Source organism: Syngnathus acus, chromosome 22 (genome assembly GCF_901709675.1).
Source record: "Syngnathus acus chromosome 22, fSynAcu1.2, whole genome shotgun sequence".
Lineage (NCBI taxonomy): Eukaryota > Metazoa > Chordata > Actinopteri > Syngnathiformes > Syngnathidae > Syngnathus > Syngnathus acus.
The window spans coordinates 8,724,779-8,745,503 of record NC_051106.1 but is presented as its reverse complement, the minus strand read 5'-3'; the positions used below and the strand labels follow the sequence as shown (position 1 = coordinate 8,745,503).

Below are 20,725 nucleotides of genomic sequence, written 5' to 3'. Positions count from 1 at the left end.
TGAAATATGAAAATATAATCGAGGCTTTATGACACGACTTAATGCTTGTTTAATGAAAAAAAGAAATGACCTCATTGATTTTATTTCAAAAACAGATTGTTGAAAGTGTTTACTGTAAACTAAAAAAATTCAACGTTGACCTCATTTCTATGTCAAAATGAAAGTTAAAATTTAAATAGAAGCCAATCTATTTTGGGTTGAGATTTCTACTGCTAAAATGCCACTTAAGGTAAATTTTTTTGGTGAAAGATTATCACAACTCCGTAAATTGAGTACACGTTTTATTTTCGTAAAAACAATTGAAGGTCGACAGAAAAAAAAACAAAGAGTCTTTTGAGAGCACGTTAGGGCTCCGCGGACCGTTGTGATATTTACACAAGCAAAACTCGAAGACACATTCAAACAACATTTGTGATGCACCGACACGAATCAAACACTGTCTGCGGCGGCGAGGGAGCGACAGCAAATACTGAAGCAGTGAGGGAAGGGAGAGGACCCAAAAAAAAACAATGAAGGGATCGGGATAAGATCCAGAAGAGAATGTTTGTATGTAGGCCACCATTTGGCAACAAACGAGAATACACATTCGAGAAGAAAACGCTGTACAAACACTCGGTTTTAAAACTTTTTGTACTAAAGCTACAGAATTAGAAATGTATTTTTCTCGTTTTTGTTTTTACTATACAAAAACTTATTTGTGTGCAGAGTAACTCCAAGAGCGCAACAGGGTGGTGGTGGTGGTGGTGGTGGGGGGGGGGGGGGGGGGGGGGGTTGGGAGTCGAGGGGGGTGATAAGACCACAGATATAGACCATGTAGACTTGACGTCCACTCTTTGTTTGAACTGATGTGGGTGGACCAAAGTGCAACACAAGGGAAGGAGAGGGGAGGGGCACGGGGCTGTACAGAACGGAACACCCGGCCAACACTTTTTCAAACTGTCCAACGCGAAAGAGGACCAGGTGTCCAGAGGTGAAGAACTTGTACAATACCTTCTTGGGAAAGGAGTGTGATTGACAGCTCACGTGGATCTACCACACCACCGCTGTCGTTTGACTTCCTGATCAGAAGGCGCTTTTTTTTTTTTTTTCTCTCAATTCCTTTTGCAACCATTGCGGCCATCAGAACATGGGCATGCTGAACCCCTGCAGAAACACAAATTCAAAAAACGCTCATGCAGAGAAATATTTGGATGGGGAGAAGAAACCCCTTAATTATAGATGCACAAATCGATTTTTTTTCCAAAGAGGAAGTCAAGCAGAAAAAACCCCGTCTTTAATTGCTTACCGACTCGTCCTCAATCATGGCTGCCGAGTCAAAGAAGTCCGGTCTTAGTTCCGCTCGCTCGCGTCTGTTCCTCGATGGCGGCTGGCGGGGTTGAAAAAAATAAAATAAACCTCAACCTTTCATCAAGACGACAAAAAGCACGGTGAGGCGTTGTCACCGACCAGGTCGATGACCATGGTGTCTTCAAACTCCTCGTTCATGTCCTCCAGTTGACCCCGCGATGACATCATCACATCCTCGAAGATGGGCTCGGCGTCATCCTCCATCAGCCCGCGCCTGAAGCCGAGCGCATACGTTACGCCCACGCAGCCATGACAAATTCTCTTTTTTGGTGGTCCAACTTACACGGTCTGCCGGACGCCCTGATTGCTCCGTGACTTGATGTAGTTGACGGCCATGCGGTCCTTCCTGCTCACCTCTTCCATCTTCTGCTGGCCGAGCCACGACATCTGCATCTGAGGGCTGAAGGCGCGACTCGTCAAAGACTCGTGCCGAGAGGGTTCTTAGGCCGGCGTCCGCGCTCACTTGTGCACAAAGTCGTTCTCCGAGCCGGGTTCCGAGTCGGGGTCGGGCATGTGCTCGGCGGGCCTGTTCTCTCGAAGGACGGTGGAGGTGAGTTGAGGGGTTGGCAGCGCGCCGGGCGTCTGCAAGGTGTCGTTGCGCATCAGCCACGAGCCCTCCACGCTGCTGCTCTCTTCTGCAATGTCGAGAGCAAGTGTTGCCAATGAAAGAAATAAAAACAACATTTCTAAGAGGATCCTGCCCGGGCTCACCTTCGACGCGTTTCTTGTGGAGTGGCGGCCGACCCTTCTTGCTGCGCACGGAGCCCGTCTTGCTGCTGGAGCCCGACGTGACCGACATGTGGTCCTCGTCGCCGCCCGTCAGCAAGCTGTTCCTGTACGAGATCAGCGGCAGCCACACGTCCTCCCGCCGCTCCGGCATGGACTCCGACATGAACTTCTCCAGGTACGAGTGACTGGTGGGATGCGCCGCGTTTAGCTACAGTGCGTACGTACGTCACAAACTTGCTTTCAAAAGTTGGAAAATCACTTACACTGTCTTTTTATCTTGGCGGATCAGCTTGGAGGAGAATTCGCTCAAGACCTCCAGGAAGGCCAAGTTGATGGGAGGAAAGTCGGGTCCTCGAGGATTCTGGTACTTGAAGGCAAACTCGATTCCATCTCTGACAAGAGGAAGAATAGAAAAGGAGTACAATAACCAAAATAAATGAAATCACGCCCACCAACCCGCTTGTGTTAACAACTCACTTGTGCAGCGTGGCCACGGCCTCCCTGGTTTTGATCTGATCCAGGCCGAAGGTGAGGGCGAAGCGGCGGGCCAGCTCCTTGATACCGCTCACGTGTGACGACGTGCGGTCCAGGTTGGGGCCCTGGTCCTGCAACAGCTCGTTGAAGAGCTACAAGCGCATACGGCAAAGTCAATGACGTGCGTCGGTATGAAGCCAATTTGCGCCTTGTGGTGAATCTGTGACCTGCTGCAGACTGAGAATGAGCGTCTTGGCACAGAGGATCTTGTCAGTCTGTCTGGTTTTACTCAGGGTCTCCTTGATGATGTCGCCGTAGTCGTTGTAATACTGAAGAACGACAGTAAGACACACACACAAGTGATGATTTGAAAAAGAAAAAAGTTTACAAAATACAAAAAAGTCAAATAAAAAAACCTTCATGTAGTGCTTGAAGATGTCGGCAGCCGCCGGCATGTCGACGATGTCGTAGATGATGAGTTTGCAGAAAGCTGCCAGCAGGTTCCTCCTCTTGTGCAGGGCCTCGATCTTGTTGGCCTCGTCCTCCTCGTCGCCCTCTGAGAGGCCGTCAAAGTCAATATTGTGCGTTTCGCTCCTCCACGCCTCTTTCAAAGCTCCTCCTCACCCATGCTCTGGCTCTCGTCGTCCTGGTCGATGAAGACGTGGTCCAGGACGAAGTTGAGCAGCTCGTTCTGAAGCGTGCCGTCCGGGTTGAAGACCAGCGGCTGGAGGCCCTCGCGGCCGCCCGTCGTCAGCTGGTGGCTGAAGATCATCAGCAGGTCGCAGAGGAGCATGAAGGCCTGAGCGGAATGGACGGCGTGAGGAGAGCAGAAATCCAGGAAGCGGCTTTCTGAAATGGTACCTGCTCTTTGACGGGCGTGTTGACGTTGGACAGGCACTGCTGGCACACGGCGAGGAACGACTTGACCACTCTCCTGAGGGCCAGCAAGTCATCCTACACAAACACACACGAGTAGCATTTAGGGAAAAGTCCATCTCGTCTCTTGGAGCGAGTGTTTGCGTCGCCGCTACCTTGCTGGGAGCCCCCTCGGTGACCTTGACCAGCTGCCAGAGGACGGAGTAGTGGGAGCACTGCAGCGCCTGCACGGCGATCTGCTCCGGCATGGAGCCCAGCTCGATGCCGGCCTTCAGCAGACGGTAGCAGTTGCCAAAAAGGTCCCAGCGCGTCAGGTCGTGAGCGCTGAGGTGGGCGGCGGAAGACATGGAGGTGAGAAAACGGTCGCAAGTGCCGTCAGACCGGGAGTCCATCGAGTCTTACTTGTGGAAGGCCGTGAGTCTCTTGAGGGTGGATAAAACGTTGTAGATGTCGTCGTCGTCGGCCTCCTCGGCCTGCGATTAAAAAAATAAAAAATAAACGTTTCGAGTTTACGTGGCTTTGGCGGTTTTGGTGAGCAACGCCGCATCACCTCCTGCAGCAGGTCCTCCACGGAGTGCGCGAAGCGATCCGTCATCTCGTCGATGAGCTGCGAGCGGGCGATGTCCACGCGGTTCATGATGGTGTAGTCCTCGGAGCAGAGGATGCTGTAGGTCTTGCTGCACGCCTCCAGCACGTCCGCCTCGATGTGCTTCTCCACCACCAGCCGGATCTGCTTGAGCAACCCGTCCAAGTGCTTCTCCATGCGCCCGGCGCTGTACACGTCCAGGTCGAAAAACTGCGGGATCTGCAGCAGGTTGGCCACTTTCTCCGAGTCGGCTTGGTACTGCGGGGAGAACGAGGAGGGTCGATCGGGTGGCGGCGCCGGCGAGCGGCTTCGCTCACCTTGGACAGCAGCATGGGCAGCGCCATGATGAAGTGCTCCGTCAGTTTGTTCTTGTCGTCTATTTGAGTCTTCCTCTCCTTGGCTGTTAGCACCTGCGGAAAGAAAACAGAAAACACGGAGATGACCAACATGGCAGAAAAAAGCGGCAGAATGGAACAACTTGGATGGATTTGCGACTCACCCGTTTGCCAGTGCCTCTGCCCACGGGCGGGTGGGCCTCGGCCGCCTGCCGGATGGTGCACACCATCAGCTCGATTAGCGCGCTCTCTTGTCTGTCCGACAGCACTGGCGGGGAAGTAAACGGACATTGACAGTCGGCAAGAGAGCGGGCGACGATCCAAAGACGATATAGCGCATCTTACAATCCTCGCCCTGCACGGGCTCCTCCAGCAGCAGCTCGGTCATACACTCCCAGTCTTTCAGGAGCTCCTGGGAGCTTTCCCACAAGGAGTCCACCAGGTAGGCCGCGTGCTCGTGAAGCTACGCGCACACAATCAATAACGATGATCATGTGATTTGAAACGACGGGGCCGGAGCACCTCCAAAGTTACGCACCTCACTCTCCAGGAAGAAGAGCACCAGCATGCGTATGAGGTTCCCGTTGGGGCTACTGCGGCCTCTGCGCTTGGCCAGCGCCTCTTCCGCCTGCGGGTCGTGCCGACTGAAGAGCCTGGCGGCGACGGGGAAAAGCATCGGGTCAAGATGGCAACCCGTAAAATCGCATGGAGATGGCGTGAGGTCAGTGCGGGCTCACTTGCGGTGCAGGAACTCGCCGGCGGCTACGGCCACGGGCCTATGGGCAGAGTAGACCAGGTGGTAGACGTTTTCACAGTCCTCATTGGACAGTGCGTCCTCGCTGCCCCTGGGACAACAAAAGCACAATCAAAGGTGGAAAACGGATTTTGAATTGCTTCTGCCCGGCCAATACGTTGTCTGTCCTTCAAGGTTTACTCACTGCAGGATGAGAGTGACCAGTCGGATGGCCTCTACAGCCACGTCGTACTCCTTGTCCAGCGTCATTGACACAATACGGTCCTAAAAAAAAAAAAAAAAGGGGGGGGGCGTGACCAAAAAAGGCTTTTTCTACGCTTCTCAATTGCGGCGTTACCTTGAAGCGGTTGGTGAAGAGCTCGAGCTTGGGGAAAAGTTCCCGGTTGGTGTACAGGTTCTGCAGAGCTTTCAGGCACTTGAGACGCACCTCGCCTTGCTGGGAGGGAACACAAAGAGTGCAAAGTCAGCAAAATATGAGAGAGGACTGAGCCCCCGGGTTTTCCCCGCTCGACTCACCCGGTCGTGTAGCGTCCAGCCGACGTACTTCAGGTAGCTGTCGTTGAGGAAGGCGTCGCTGTACATCTTCATCCAGACGCCGATCTCCTCGATGCAGATGGCTCGGATCTCGGCAATCGCATCCCTGCGAGCCAAGAGGAGTCGGCGGTTTTCATTTCAATTTGTCAAGATTCATTTCAATTTGTCCAAATGCACCTGTAGCGATGCACGAATATGCCCTTGAAGATGGAGTTCATCATGTTCTCGATCTCGTCCTGGTTTTCTTGAAGCTGAGCAGCGACAAAGGGATTTGATACGTTTCCCGCAAAAAGAATGAACGCAGTGCAAGTTTGCCGTTTTGCCCAACCTCCTTCCTCTTTTGCAGCAGCAGCTCCAGCTTCTCGTTGGCCCGCTTGCCGGCGATCTTGTTCCGTTCCGCCTCGTACTGCCGCTGCGTGTTGTCCTGGTGGATGCTGAGGTTGAGCGCCACGTTCACCAGCGCCGTCATCAGCTTCATAGCTGCGGCCAGGACAAATGACGGCAACTCATTCAAATGAAATGAAATTTAAAAAAAAATGTTTTTCAGCTAGGTCTCCTTACCAGCCAGCGTGGACGTGTGTCTGAAGGCTCGGACCTGGGAGTCGGAGAGCCCGGTGAGGAGCGAGATGACGGTGTCCATCATGTACTCGTCGTAGATGATGCTGTACTGACACTGGCGGATCAGCACGCAGATGAACTCGCAGAAATTGTAACGGAACTTCTTCCACATGGGCCCCGGCATGGTGAGCGGGTAGTCGCCGCTGTCCTGCGGAGCGCAGACAGCGTCTTTTAGGAGGTGGGGGGGGGATCATCAAAATAAAAAAGAAGCGAGACTATTTTTTTTACCTCATCAAACTCTTCGGTCATCTTGCGAATGATCTCGGCGTTCTGCATGTTGCGGAACATCTCGATCCTGACCGTGCCTTTGCACCCGGAGCACTGGATAAAAAAGTTGATGAGATCCAGCAGGGCCAAGTCTCGGTCCTGCTTGTACGACTCGATCCACTCGTCCACCACGGACTGCGCAATGAAAACACACACGGAAAGACGTCCGCTTAGCCGCCGGTCGAACATCTCGAGACGTTTGTCACGGTGGTGCGGGTCGGGCCCACCTGCATGGCGCTCTTTCCCATCTTGACCACTTCGAACAGAGTGATGGGTTCCGAGCTGTCGCCGTTGTGTTGGGCCACGCCGTTGGCTTTGCCCCGCCCCCTGGCCCCGCCCACGCCCTTGTCCGCCGGCATCTTGCGAGGCTTCTTATTGGCCGTCTGCGCGGAGAGGAACATTTGGTTAGCTGTATCGTACGCCGAGGAACACGCTGCGTGAGGATCACTGAAAATTCATTCAAATACAATTTTGTTTTTGCTCTCACTTGCGCTTGCTTGCCAGGCCTTCCTCGCTTCTTCTTGCCCTTCACCTCGGGGTCTTCAATGTCCGCCATGCCCATGCTGAGTCCCACCGCATCCGTGGCCCCCGACTCATTGGATGAGTCCCTAGAAATGCATAAAAACATTTATCAAAGGGTATCCAAGTACAGTATTTGTGGTTTTTTTTGAGAGCGTCACTTACTGGAGCACAGAAAGCTCTGACGTTATCATCCTGGCGACTTTGGGGTGGCGCTGAGGTGTCCGAATATGACGCGTCTCTCGGGTCCGAAAGTCACGACGATGCTCGGATGGGGGGGAAGAGTCGGAGGGGCGGGAGGGGGTGGAAAGAATCCAGGACGGACCGCGCTCTGGCTCTTAACGCTCTCCTGTTTCTGCAGAGAGGCAAATAAAAATATAAATAAATGAATATAACAGATGATGATAATTAGTAAATAATAATGATCATTTTAGGAGCTCGGGACAGTTTGCTGTTTTCCCTGATAACGTATAGGCATAAAAATAGCAAGAGGATGACACCAACTGGCCACTTTGGGAACTACAGAATAAAATAATTCCAAGATATGAGTAGATATTTTAAAGGCAATAAAAGTTTGCTGGCCCTCACACATTAAGATTAACTCAATGTTGAAAAAGCAGCCATCTTGCAAGACATACTTCCGGAATAATTTGAATTTTTGGTCAATATTTGCACCTTAATTACATCTTGCAAGACATCACTTCTGGATTAATTTGAATTTTTGGTAAATATTTGCACCTTAATTACCATCGTGAACACAAAGCCGTGAAGACTAACGATCATATTAATTGTCTACCTGTTTTTATGCTAATGACAGCAGAAGCACATAGGTGCAGTATCGCCAAACAACCACCGTGAGCAGTATGAGCCACAAAGTCCTTCACCCGGGCGGTCTCTTCATAAACTCCATCATTGAGTTAAACATGTTGCAGAAAATTCCAGAATGCTAATTAAAGCTACTTAAATTAAAGTGAGGTTTTGTTTGCATGTAATACTTCAGGCGTGCACTTTTTAGCACTAGAGTGTGTGTGAGTGTATGCACGTGTGTTTGAAAGTAGGTCTGGGCAACAGTAGGGGGCAGGCTAAGAGAGTGTGTATTTAAATACTGCCGCTCACACACTGTTGATATGGAGATGCAGCAAGCCAAGGAGTGAGAACACACACACACACACACACACACACTCACATACATCATCCGCCAAGCATAGACTGTGTGTGTGTGTGTGTGTGTGTTTCTGTTTGGTGTGTAAGAGGATTTGAACAGCGTGAAATGTCAATGCAAATTTGAACAGCGTGAAATGTCAATGCAAAGTTGTAAAAGAGGAAATTGGTAGCTTTGGCAGATGTATAAATGCTAACCGTAAATGAACAATCATGGCTATTGCGGAAACATTTATTCATTCGCAATTGACTAGTTACATAAATTGCATTTTACTGGGCATATTTTCCAGCTCGCGAAGAAAAAAACGGTCTGTTATTTGATTGGCCACAAGAGGGCGCTTGGTATCGGGGACCGGTATCAGATCGAAGTAAGGCCAATATCGGCCGTACCGATACGTGTTATCGGTACTCGGCCGTCACTACGATTAATATTAATTTGGGGGCTTCTGTTTCCTATTTGCAGGTGAATCCTTATCGGATGGATTACTGTATATTGCCAACACTATTCTTAGAATAACGGCCCCCAAACAATCGACGCCTATTAAGGGGTAACATGTCGGCATATAAAAATTCTCATGAAGCACTTTAACACTTGTGTCTTCTAATTTAAGATAATCCTTAACAATACTCATTCATCAACAGTCAACCGACTTCTCAAGATGACGATGGTGCTCGAGTGTGACCCAAATGAGTCAGACGCCCTCAGCCGACCAAACATCACAATCTCAATATGGAGGCACACAAACACACACACAACTCAGCCTCGGTCGCCCTCGCAGACTATTTGGACGCTAGCCTCATTTTTATGGGAATCAATTGGTTGGGGGTTTTTTTCAGTGCTGACGTCCACACTGAGGAAGAGGAAATGTGTCTGTGTGTGTGGAGGCCTGACTCTTTCCTGACTTTTTTTTTTTGTGAGGACTGCACCGAAGTTGACATCGGCATCAGTTTCATTTCTCACTATTGAAATGTGACAATAATAGCAGGATTGTGCGCCACTAAACTATAACGTCGGCTTTTGAGTCATAAAATTTGGTCTTGTCACCAATTGCACTACCGAGACACAAACTGCGTGGACCAAAGCGAATTTTAAAATTATTATTCTTGATTAATCTGTCAATTATTTTGTTAAGCCAACAATGGATTTAAAAATACAATGTTTTCATTTTCATAAAAAAATAAACTTTTAAAAAACGAGGGGGAGTGATGTTGCAATGAAAATATAATAAGAATGAATCATTGAATCGATCGACTCTTGAAATACTCCACGGCAGCCATGAGCGCGTATGTGAGAGAATGCACGCACGCACGCACAAGACAGAGCGAGCGAGGCAGCGAGCCTCCGAGAAAGCACTTAACATGCACGCCGCGTTCTATGGGAGGCAGGCCCTCGTTGCCATGGCGACTAGGCGAGGGTCATAAGCCTGACGCCGAGAGCTGGTTTGATTGGGTGCCAAGTGGGGACAGGAGGGACCAAGTTGAGAAAAAGAAAGGGAGGGAGGGAGGTTTTGACTGCTTCATTCAAAAATTAATTTCTTGACTTCCGTTGCAAATTTCGAAATTGTCAAGACGGGTTAACTCAAATTTGCTATCTGATGTCACTTGCCCAAAATCTCACAAATATTTATAGAGAAGAAAATAGTTTGCTGCTATGAGGTTTGCATTTTAGTACAAAAAGAATTCTCTAAAATTCTAAAAAAGCAAAACTATTTTAATTATTTGATCCGGTAGGATATTCAAACTGCAAAATATTCGCTAGTGGCAACGCCAGCAGGGAAAACTTGTTTAACGTGTTTGATTTGACACGGCCCGGCGCTTTAATGACAAGCGCGACATCACTTGAAAGATAATATGGAGAAAGTGTTACGAGCAGAAAAAAATATCTACGATGTATGTTAAGAGAGCGCGAGCGTGTAAGGGGTTGGCAATCATGTCTACTCCATAAACAAACACAGCGCAGCTCAGCCTCTGGCGAGTGAAACGCTTTTGGCAGAGTGTCAAATTTGTTAACTTGTTTGAAGTGGCACCGCGCCAACGTGATGAAGAAGAGCTATCGCTATGGCATCTTCCTTAAGAGATCAAATTCATTGTCTATTAATAAATATATCTTTTGAAAAATCTTTTAGTGTTTTACATTTTTGTCAGCCTCATCATTTTTGGAAAAACAGCAAACTAATTTGTTACACTTTGCTAAACAAATGATGATCAAACGTGACTTTTATTTTACTGTCCACATTTTATTTCTTTGAATTTTCCTTTTATTGGAGAACGTATTCATAAAAAAAAAAAAAAATCCTGGCAGAAGTGTGCTTCATCATCACTGGCGCTTGCAAAAGTGTGTTATGCCATAAAAGGAGCTTTACGGGTTCAGTCACACTTGTGTGCTGTTAACGACTTAGCGCCAGAAGGCAACGGAAGAAGTGTCGAAAAAAAAGAAGTCTTATCCAAACAACGACACACTGGAGGATTGTTTCTTTTTTTTTTTTAAACCGTCGTCGCAGCGGTTGCAGACAGCCAAGAGTTTAATGAGTGGTGACGGCGAGGTGATTACACCTTGTATGTCGTCCCTGCTGGACAACCCTTTGGAACGACTAGAACAAGTGTATTCCTGAATTTAAAAAAAAAAAAAAAAAAAAAACAGAAGGGGAGGGGGAGTGAGACAAGACTGAATGCAAAAGATGCGATTTGTCGTCCCTTAAAAGATGGAGCCAGCCGGCAATGACTCATATTCGAAGTGGCACAAGCAGAAAAATCCTTTTAAGTGCACCTTGGGCTTGCTAAGACATTATGGCAAGAAGCTCACGTTACATCCCCATTTTACATCTGCCGGGCTTCTATTCATACAAAGCAAATTAAGAGTCGAGAGAAATGTTACAAGAAGTCACCGGTAGCACATTTGTCTTATTCCAAGGCTGGTTTCTGTGGCAACGTCTCCAATGCAGAGCTCAAATGAGGTAATTCTGCCCTTGGACTGTCACTAGCGTTATTTTTGGGGTGTAAATTGCCCTAAATGGTTCTCAGCTGTTTCGTAGCAAGACTGCGTGGCGAAGCGCTCGGAATGTATGGATTGAAATAGATTTGGTGAACATGAGTACTGGTTGGCTCGCTGGCCTCAGGCACCAGCGGGTCAATGGTTGCTGGCTGTCAAACAACCTCAGACTATTTTGTGAAATGTGTTTTGGACGAGTGAGAACGTGGAAACGGAGCAGGCTGCAGTTGAACCAGTCATTGATTTGATCTATTAACTTTTTAATTCAATGATTTATTGTTTGTTCATGGCCAATTTGACAACATGAACGGCGGAAACTCCAAACTCCGGCACCAGATATCCGTTTTGTGTGTCAGAATTGACGCCTAGACCAGCGCACCGAGTTCTGTCCCTTGCCAACGCAAAATCTCTGGTTCATTGAGAAATGACAGCATACTTGAAATCGCATTTTTATTATTTTATTTCTACTATCATTAATGATATTATTTATCTATTTATTTTATTTATTTATAGTTATTTAATTTCTACTGCAGGAAAAAGTATGCATTGTAAAATAAAAGCTCGCCTCTAAACTAGGAAATTGAATTGAAATCCACGCAGCTGCTATCTTTTCAGGGAGCTTTAAAAATGTCAGCGTGACAGCGTTGCCCCGCTTGTGTTTTACTACAACAGCAGCATCAATCACGCAAGGCGGCCCGGCCCGGCCCGGCTTTTGCTCGCTGCTGAATCACCTTCTCTGGCACTTATTTGCTTTGTGACTGCGGGAGAGCGAGCGGCAGCTGCTGCAAATCTGCAAAATCCATCAGCGAGAGGGCAAAATGCGAGCATGAGCGCTTCTCGCGCGTAAAACGATCACGTGACCGTCCGTCCCCAACGGTGGGATTGCACTCATGAGGTGCAACAAGGAAATGTTTTATTCAAGGAAATAAAAAATTGCATCCCGCCTTATGATGTATGTATCTTTGAGTCACACTCACAAAAAGTGTGTGTGTGTGCTTGGCGGGAGCAGGGATTCCATTTTTCAGTAGCGATCTTGTCACTACATCTTCCTTCACCCCTCCTCCTCCTCCAGACTGAGTGTAGTCAAAAGAATGAGAGTACAGTAAGTAGTTTGTGGCTGCGGCGGCAGATGGCCGTGTGATTGCAAGCGTGTGTGTGTGTGTGTGTCAAATGGCTGATCTCCTGTGTGACACGGTCCTAATCTTGTTAAAATGCTCCTTGCAAGCCGTCTTTCGAAAGGGAAACGTTTATGTGTGTGTGCGCAGGCTGGTAGTGTGATAAAAGAGCAATGATTGTCTTGGCGGGCGCCGATTCCCTCAGGGGTCGTTGGCGTCTCGAGTGAAAGCTTTGCTTGACCTTCTATTCTGTTTTTTTTACGTTTTGATCACCATATGGGGGCTTAGTCGGGAAATGTCCACAAAGCTTAACAGAGGTTTGGAAGAGCGTGTTTTATTTCCGTGGCGTTATGCAAAGTCCGTGCGATTTAAAATGGTTGTCAATGTCGTAATAAAAGTCTCGGATTATCTTCTGACGAAATGCGCAGAATGACAACAGCGTACTTTACATCCGATCCGGTTGAGATGACTCAAGCCATTTGGTTACCATGACTACAAGCAGCTAGCAACAAGTACAGAATACATTTTAGGATACATGCTTCAGTTTGAAACGTCATTTTTTTTACAACAATTTGGAATTTTGGTCTATCACAGCTCCAATTCTCGCTTCATTATTTGTATGAAAGAGCCAAGAGGGTAGAAATATTTGTCTGAACAATTTGCACTTTCTCATCTCGGCCCAGACTGTCAGACACAACACAAGCACCGTTCCGGACCTCCTTGCCAAGCGTCAAGGACGGGCACAGATGCGTCTTGCGAGCTTTTGACAGATGTCAGCTGATTTGAAACAAGCGCGCGGGCGGGGTGCGTTCATGCAAATCGCCGACACTCCCGCAGACGACAAATGACGTTGAAATTGACACAGCTACGCTGTGGCGGGATTTATTGTAGTGTGCTTAGATAACTAATGGGCACAGCGAGCGAGATAGACATCAATAAATGACGATAGCCGACGGTTGATTACTCTCCGACTATGAAGAGTCGTGACCTGTTGATTGCATCACAATGGAGATCATATCAGCATTAGTTCATTTAATTGCACTTCAGCGTGACTCATAATGGGCATAACGGCGAACACACCGACTATTGCATTGCTCTTCTTTTGCACTCGACAGACGCAGGTGAGCGCATCAATATTCAAGGAAGGCCAACACAAATATAGCACAGCGCTCGGAGGCGGTCACTGAAAAACATCGAGAGCCATCGCGCTCTGGCCTGATTTCAAACTATCCCGAGGCAAACGAGGCTGCCGCCTGCCAAACAAGCAACAATGACTCAAGGTGGCGCGGCCGCGTACGGCATCAACGCAAAGTGTAAACTAGGACATCCTTCCATACGATTGTTCTTCTCGTGAGGAACCGCTTTGAGTCGGCAGTCCAAACCCGCTGAGACACATGGAACGTGAAAAACGAGCGAGCAGCAGGCGCGCCTCCCAAAGCCCACAGAAGAAGAATGACATCATATTCAAAGAAAACGACAAAAAAAAAGACACGGCAAGCTGACGGCGAGACATAAACAAAGCCAAAACAGATGCAACAATTATTTCAGATCCAGAGAGGAGTTTTCATTTTGGAGCGGCGCCCAGTCACCGTGTCAAACCCGTGATGAATGACCGGGGGACACTTTTGTATTGTTAACAAGTAGCAAAGCTTCCCACCCCGCCGTTATCAATCATTCATCGCCACAGCCAAGCTCTCACAATCAGGGAAGTAAAACAAGAAAGGAACAATGACAAAAGTGATGAAGTAGTAACAGTGACACGTTGAACGCACTACAAGAGTGCAAGGGTTCTCTTTAATGTCAGTGAAACTGCTTTGGGCTGGCGTCTTCCACAAAAGCTTCATAGTAAACAACATTGCTCTACACTGTACAACATTGTGTGTTATTGTTTGAATCCGAAATAACTAACAGGGGGGGGAGTTTTATAATAATGCAATAATTTGAGTCATTAATCGATATTGAGATCAATTCTAGAAGTTTAAAGTCCATCCATTATCTGAGCGGCTTTATCGCCGGGCAGACGAAGGCAAACAAGCGACAATTTAAAGTGCTCGATTTACATGTTTGCACATGTTGACTGTAAACAAAGCAGTTATGTAACCTCCAAGGGACATCGTGACCTCCAGTGTCAACATAAATATTGCTCTGGGCCGGTTGACCGGGACTGAGACCTTCTTGTCAAGATTTGGCTCACACTTCCCAACCAATCCCAAAGTGAGAAGAAATAAAATTTGGAAGGTGACATGTGATGGTGACACACACAGTGAGAAGAAGCTCATGGTCTTCACACGCTTTGGACAGAAACGTCACATTTTCAGACAAGTTTATTGACATGGCGCCAATTCACAAGTTGTCTCAGGGCACTTTGCACACTGAGCAGGTCAAGAACCACACATGGAAGAAAATCCACTCAAGCAAGCAAAGGATGCAAAAAAAAAAGAAAAGAAAAGAGAGAAGCCAGTTGATAACACGCTAGGCTGCAAAACGAGAGTCGCACAAACAAAAGACGTCACACAGCGTGGCTTCTTGTATTTGTTGACAACTCCAGCGACAGGTGGACAATGGTAGCGGGGAGGCGGCGGAGATCCACCTTCGAGAGAGTTCCACCCGCCGGCGACATTTTTGCTTGGGGATGGGAGGCGAGTTAGCTCGCGGGCTAGGCTAACTGACGAGGAGAGAAACGGCACCAATGGCCTCCGTTATCCGCCACTAACGCCCATCCCCCTCCCTACCGACAACCTTAGCAGCAAGCCTTCCCTTTTTCCAGCGCGTCCACCATCTTGAATCTGTGGGCCGTCTTCCTCTCCCACCACCCCCCTTTTCCCGCCTCACAAAAAGCACGACAAAAACACCGGGTACTCACCTTTAACGACCATTCCCGGCTCGAGCGTCACCTCCCGCAGCGACGAATCGATCCCCTATTTTATTATTTGGTCTTATTTGATATTGGGGAAATTGGCCCGTGCGAGCGGAGGCTTGCCTCGCAGAGAAGAGCAGCAATCCTAAACCGCCATCTGGTGGTATTTTCCTCTCTGCGGTGCAGGGGAAGCGGCGCAGCCTCACGCCGGGACGCGGCTGCCCCCTGGCGGACACTCCGCGACATCCTCTGCGCCGGGCACGCGCCTTGCCTTTCACGTAAAGGGGGCGAGGACGCGCACGCGGGTGGTCCCCGTCTATGCCACTCTATTTTCGTTTAACCTTAAAAAATTATATTTTATGCTAGTCATTATGTTAAACAACATTCACGGGCGACTAATTCCATTTTCTTCTAATTCATTTTAAAATTAAAGGCTTACTTATGCTTTGCGAACGTCGTGTGACGTCATCCTTATATTTGAACGAATAGTCAACTTTGTTGACCTATATAGATAGCAGATGCTCTATATATTTTTTTATAAATTACAATATATATATAGTGTCACGCATTGAATTTTAACACGTTACTTGGTATCTTTTCTCTGCGTCCTATTGTGTCATATTTTATTTGATCATAAACTATAACATCTAACACGGGTGCAATTTGCTCCAATCAACATTATTTTTTAGTCATTATTTTACTCTCATACGTGCAACCTTAGAAGACACACATTGTGCCCGTTGGCAAGGCTGTAACCATGGCAACATAAGCATCATCTTTTTCGAGGCCGCAATTACACCTTGTCACTCCCAAAGTCGATTACAGTGAAGATAACCATCTCTGTTCATCTCCACGGGGGACAGAAAAAGGCCCGAGGAGCTACACAAGCCCAACTGTGCTTTCTTTGGATGTTTTGAAAAGATTGTGATAAAGGTGCAAAGTCTGTTGTAAGCCTCCAGCCGTGTACTCGACATACTCGGCTGGTGCCCGCTGTAGCGTGACCTCCCTCTCCATTCAGGAACGGTGACGATAATCTGCTTGGTCGAAATGTTTGTTCTGGCTCGGTTCCGCCCTTTTAAACCCGACGAATAAGTACAAGATGGGCTTCTGCTCGGCTCCATCACGGCTCTCAAAAAGTTCTGCCGTTAAAGGACCCTCATGGTAGCGTCTTACAACAAGGCCGCAGAGTCATCAGTGGCCTTTTTTTTTTTCTAATGTGCCCTAAATAGCCGCAACTGTCGCGCTCTCTCTGGGTGGTCACCATGGCAACGGCAGATGGATCTTCTTCCTTTTAGTGCCTAAAGTGAATGCGTGGATGTGCGAGGCCTTTTATTATCACCATTGTGTTTAATAGCTGAAGCAGAACGGCAAAGTCGTCAGCCGAGGTCAGACCTCCGCCAAGGTCGTTAACTGAAGCTTGGAAGAAAAATCCCGACTTGGTGCAAATTTGCTTCAACTAAATAAATAATAAAAATAATAATAAAAATAATTTTTTTCTCACTTTTTCCTCACCGCATTTGGACTTTGATGATGACCTTTTCTGAGCGTCCGCGCTGCTTTAAATCTCAGCGCTTCCTGTGTGGGACGTCTGTTGGCCATCTGTGGTTTGTCAGTCCACGCTGGAGGAAAGATGGGACAGCTTGATCGCTGACTGATAAGGTCAAGCAGAAGACATTAAATCATTAGCACCGACCGGTAGGATCCCATAAAAAAAAAATCTTGTAATGTTTTGACATGACTTCATATAAGATTATTTAGTTATTTTTTTCTAATATTATGACCATATTCTCATAAAATGGTGACTTGCTTGTAATATTTCATGCTGTTCTCATCAATCACTTCCTTAAAATCACAAATAGCTTGCATTGCTACCGTTGACGCATGCTCAGACGCTATAATTACCCCCCCCCCCCCCCCCCTGCACCCCCCCCTTCCTACCTCTCTGTGAAAGGCGGAGCATCTTCTGCATCAGACAGTGATGGACGAGCAGCAGCAGGTCGCCATATAACACACATCCTCCACCTCCTCCTCCCGGTCCTGAGGTGGCTCGTCTGCGGTCTCATCCTGGTCCGGGTGGTCCTCTTTTTCACTTCTTTCAATTCTAGACTGCCGCATGAAGGCAAAGTGGGGGGAGGAGGGGGGAGCGAATGGATGGAAAGATGCTCAATGACTGAATGACCAGTGGCTTGTTTGCAGGTGAGTGCCTTTTATACTAATAAGAAAGAAAGAAATGAATTAAAAAGGGGGTTATGTAAAGATGCATGATTGCCAGTGGGTCCTGTTTAACCTTGAGAATCACATGATCACCCGATGAGCAAGACACTCAGACAGACGCACATTTACATAATGGCACACATGCTCTGGGAAACACACACACACACAAATATTTCAATGCAGTAGGAAAATGATGTCTTTACATTATGTGGTTATGGATGTGAAGGTGTGCAAAACGGGCTATTGCGGTGATGGAGCACAATTGCAAAAAGAACATTGCGATCCGCTGCTGAGGAGATTATTAAATGTAACCAGAGACATTCTATTTTGTGTTAGACCGCTGCTGGGAAGCAAAAAATGGGGACAAAAAGTGCAAAGGTGAAATTATACATTTAAATGATAGTGTAATGCATGAAATCAGTTTTTTGGAATGCATTGCTTCAGAAATGTTATTCAAAATGTATTTGATCTCATTGATTGTAGTATATTAGAATTTTTTTATACTTTTTTCCTCTAATTTCAATTATTGCTGTATAAGACATTTATATTTTAATAGTAAATGCAAACAGTAAAAAAACAATCTGAATTTGTTCTTTTGTAGAAGGAGAGGGAAAGAGCGGCCGCGGCTTGGCATAATCTGCAATTAGTAGTTTTGTTTGTTTTTTTGCAAATTGGCCGTAAGAAGTCGAACGGTTCTTCTAAGAGACCAAAACTGGAGACATAGCCTCTAAATAATGTGTTTCCTGCTAAGCGCTTGTATTCGTGTCATTGGCAAAGATAACACATCAGAGTGAAGTAAATAAAAAAACTAATTAAAAAAAAAAAGCTTGGAGATAGATACGCAGTCTCTTTGGCGTCTGGAGCTTTAACTCCCTTTCAGAAGACTTTGGAGGCCGAGACCCCCCCCCCCCCTCCCCTTGGCTATTATTACCGCGGGTGCCATTAAATATTGAAATGTCAAGCGCCGTATTGAATATGTAAGGATGATGGATCACTGGGCGTTCCGAGAGGTGGCCGCTTCACAATGTTGGGCGAACCCATCTTAATGTTCATTTGTCCAGCAGGTTTGTCCTCCGCCAACCTCCACCATGGAGTCCACTCACCTCCTGGGCAGCGGTAAGAAGCGGGTCAAGATCCACCCCCACACGGTCACGGCCAAGTACGCCACGCAGAGCCCTTATTCCCCTCAACCCAGCATCCACACGCACTTCCCCCAGCCCGGCGACGAGGGCTACGACGACGCGCCGTCCTTCGAGGACTTTGGCTCCTTCCTGGAGGAGACGTCGGACAGGAAGCGACTGACGGAAGCCAAGAGGTGGCCGCTCACTCTGTTTGGTTCCAAGGACAAGGCCACCGCCCCGAGACCTCCGGCTGGCAAGAGCGGGGAGGGCGGCGAAGCTGGACCCAGAGTGGCCAAAGGTCCCGGGAAGGGGGTCGAGGAACAACTGGCCAGTTTCGGGGAGGCCTCGGTGTCTGCGTCTCGGCTCACCTGGGTGGGGCTGCTCGGGGCGGCGCTGGCGAACGGCTGCACGGTGGTTCTGACCCGGGCGGCCTCGGAACACTTTGGCCTGGGCCCCCTCTTTCTTCTACTGGTTCGGTCCGTGGTACAGCTGTTGTCCGTGGCTGTGCCGCTGCACAAGGGGGAGAACCCTTTCGGACCGGAGGGCTACCGCCTCCGTCTGCTTTGTTACGGCGTGGCCTACTCGCTGTCCCTGTGCTGCGCTTACTCCTCGCTGACCTTCAGCTCCCAAGAAGACGTGGCCCCCGCCTGGCGGCTGGCCACCACGGTGTTGTCCGCCACGCTGGCCTTCCTGTTGCTGGAGGAGCGTCTGGGCTTGGCGGACGCCATCACCCTGGCGGCCGGACTGTGCGGCTTGGGGGTTCTGCTGGTTCCCGCTGCAGATGAGAGCAATTCCGATTCCCAGACAGACCCCGTGGTATTCTGGAGGGGCGCGTTTGGGTGGTCCCTGTCGGCGTTGGCGGGGCTGTGGATGGCCCTGGCGCTGGTGGGGTACCGCTCCCTGAAGGAGAGGGTCAGCGTGGCCACCGCGCTGTTCACAGTGAGCTGGACGGGCTGCCTGCTGGCCCCGGCCACGGCGGTCCTGCTGCAGGAGGGCTGGTCCTGGCCAGCCAGCGCTCCCGGCTGGGGGCTGGTGGCGGCCTTGGTGGTCTGCTCGACCGCCGCCTTCCTCGGGGTGACGCACGGCCTCGCCCGCATCCACCCGGCGCTGGTGTCGGCCAGCCAAAGTCTGGAGGCGCCCCTGGCCACGGTGGCCCATCTGGTCATGGCCCAGCTGGCCCCCGGTGCCCCTGAAGTGGTCGGGAACGCCATGGTGATCTTGAGCGTTGGCTGGTTGGTGACCGTGAAGCTGCTGCCCTCTCGCGGGGCCAGCCGACGTCACCGGGAGGAATACGAGGAGATTCTCGACTCGCCCATTAAATAAGACGCTTTGACCAGCACACTCTCGCCACCGTGTCACTTGTAAAAGCTCACTGGAGCTTTTTTTTTTACCTCCACCAAGCACAAAGTTAGATTTAGGAGGTTGTGTGTTGATTATTCCTGCTTTGTATTCACTGTTTGGCCTGGGTGGAGATCATTTGTGCTGTCTTTTTTGAATTTGTAACTTTTTGGGGAAGGATAAAAGAAAAAGTGCCAACGTGGTGTCTTCTGTTAATGTGACAATAAAATCTCGCTGGTGAACAAACTGTTTGACTCTTTAAGTTGCTATCAAGACGTATTTATGAGCTTTTTCATTAGCTTCCCTTTGGGCTGCCAAGGATCTGTGCCAAACATTCAGATCAGAATGAGGTAAAAGAAGTGTGATGGCCAAAGAAGTGGAGAAAAAAAATAAAAAGAGCTGGAGGTTCCAGACAGAAACTATGCAGGATGTAGCCTGGTTAGATTCTGTTTGGTTTGACTCCCGTGCACATTGTGTTCTTCTTCCGGCCGTTCCCGCATCATTAGCCATCTGCTTTTGTATCTGCGTTCATTATCAGCACACCTCTCGCTTGCGTCGTCTGCGGCTAAAGGGCAACACAAAGCCGACATTCACCAAAGCATCTCATTAGGTATAATTTGCCAGGATAAAAAGAACACGGGGACAAACATCGAGTTATAAAAACAATGGTGTTATGTTACATTGCGAGCAAATTGAACCATTTGAAAAGCAAATACATATATACACATATATATATATTATATATATATATATATAATTTTTATTAAGACGTATTTTCTTATATATTAAATTATATTATTTATATTGTATATATTTTATTATATATATATAATATATGTTATAATATATATATATATATATATATATATTATAATATATATACTATTATAT

At 48.2% G+C, this 20,725-nt stretch overlaps 2 protein-coding genes across 3 annotated transcripts; one reads left to right on the top strand and one right to left on the bottom strand.

The window, feature by feature from the left end:
* Window positions 1-268: 268 nt before the first annotated feature.
* Window positions 269-15,529, bottom strand: stag1a (stromal antigen 1a). Its single transcript, XM_037241139.1, has 31 exons — window positions 15,168-15,529; window positions 7,205-7,394; window positions 7,008-7,128; window positions 6,748-6,903; window positions 6,482-6,655; window positions 6,197-6,401; window positions 5,964-6,115; window positions 5,813-5,886; window positions 5,618-5,741; window positions 5,439-5,537; window positions 5,286-5,365; window positions 5,085-5,192; window positions 4,886-5,000; window positions 4,693-4,810; window positions 4,512-4,615; window positions 4,330-4,422; window positions 3,977-4,270; window positions 3,829-3,899; window positions 3,582-3,750; window positions 3,412-3,504; window positions 3,175-3,349; window positions 2,967-3,106; window positions 2,778-2,879; window positions 2,554-2,702; window positions 2,340-2,468; window positions 2,059-2,261; window positions 1,811-1,982; window positions 1,631-1,747; window positions 1,447-1,561; window positions 1,286-1,366; window positions 269-1,143 (listed from the first exon to the last, which is right to left on the bottom strand). Exons 2-31 carry the CDS (start codon window positions 7,231-7,233, stop codon window positions 1,120-1,122), a joined length of 3,786 nt encoding a protein of 1,261 aa, XP_037097034.1. The 5' UTR covers window positions 7,234-7,394; window positions 15,168-15,529; the 3' UTR covers window positions 269-1,119.
* A 1,722-nt stretch (window positions 15,530-17,251) lies between these two features.
* On the top strand, window positions 17,252-20,081 carry slc35g2a (solute carrier family 35 member G2a). 2 transcript variants are annotated; one of them, XM_037241305.1, is made up of 2 exons: window positions 17,252-17,357; window positions 18,440-20,081. In XM_037241305.1, the coding sequence occupies exon 2, from the start codon at window positions 18,464-18,466 to the stop codon at window positions 19,817-19,819; it is 1,356 nt and encodes a 451-aa protein (XP_037097200.1). In that variant the 5' UTR covers window positions 17,252-17,357; window positions 18,440-18,463; the 3' UTR covers window positions 19,820-20,081. The 2 variants fall into 2 exon arrangements, with proteins under 2 accessions (XP_037097200.1, XP_037097201.1); XM_037241306.1 differs by having other exon boundaries at window positions 17,268-17,357; window positions 18,437-20,081.
* Window positions 20,082-20,725: the final 644 nt, after the last annotated feature.

Coding starts and splice junctions, on each gene's coding strand:
- stag1a (XM_037241139.1), bottom strand. CDS start 7,233: ATGATAACGTCAGAGCTTTCTGTGCTCCA. Junction 4,616..4,692: donor GCCCGTGCAGGGCGAGGATT/GTAAGATGCGCT, acceptor CTTCCCCGCCAG/TGCTGTCGGACAGACAAGAG. Junction 2,469..2,553: donor GCCGTGGCCACGCTGCACAA/GTGAGTTGTTAA, acceptor TCCTCTTGTCAG/AGATGGAATCGAGTTTGCCT.
- slc35g2a (XM_037241305.1), top strand. CDS start 18,464: ATGGAGTCCACTCACCTCCTGGGCAGCGGTAAGAAGCGGGTCAAGATC.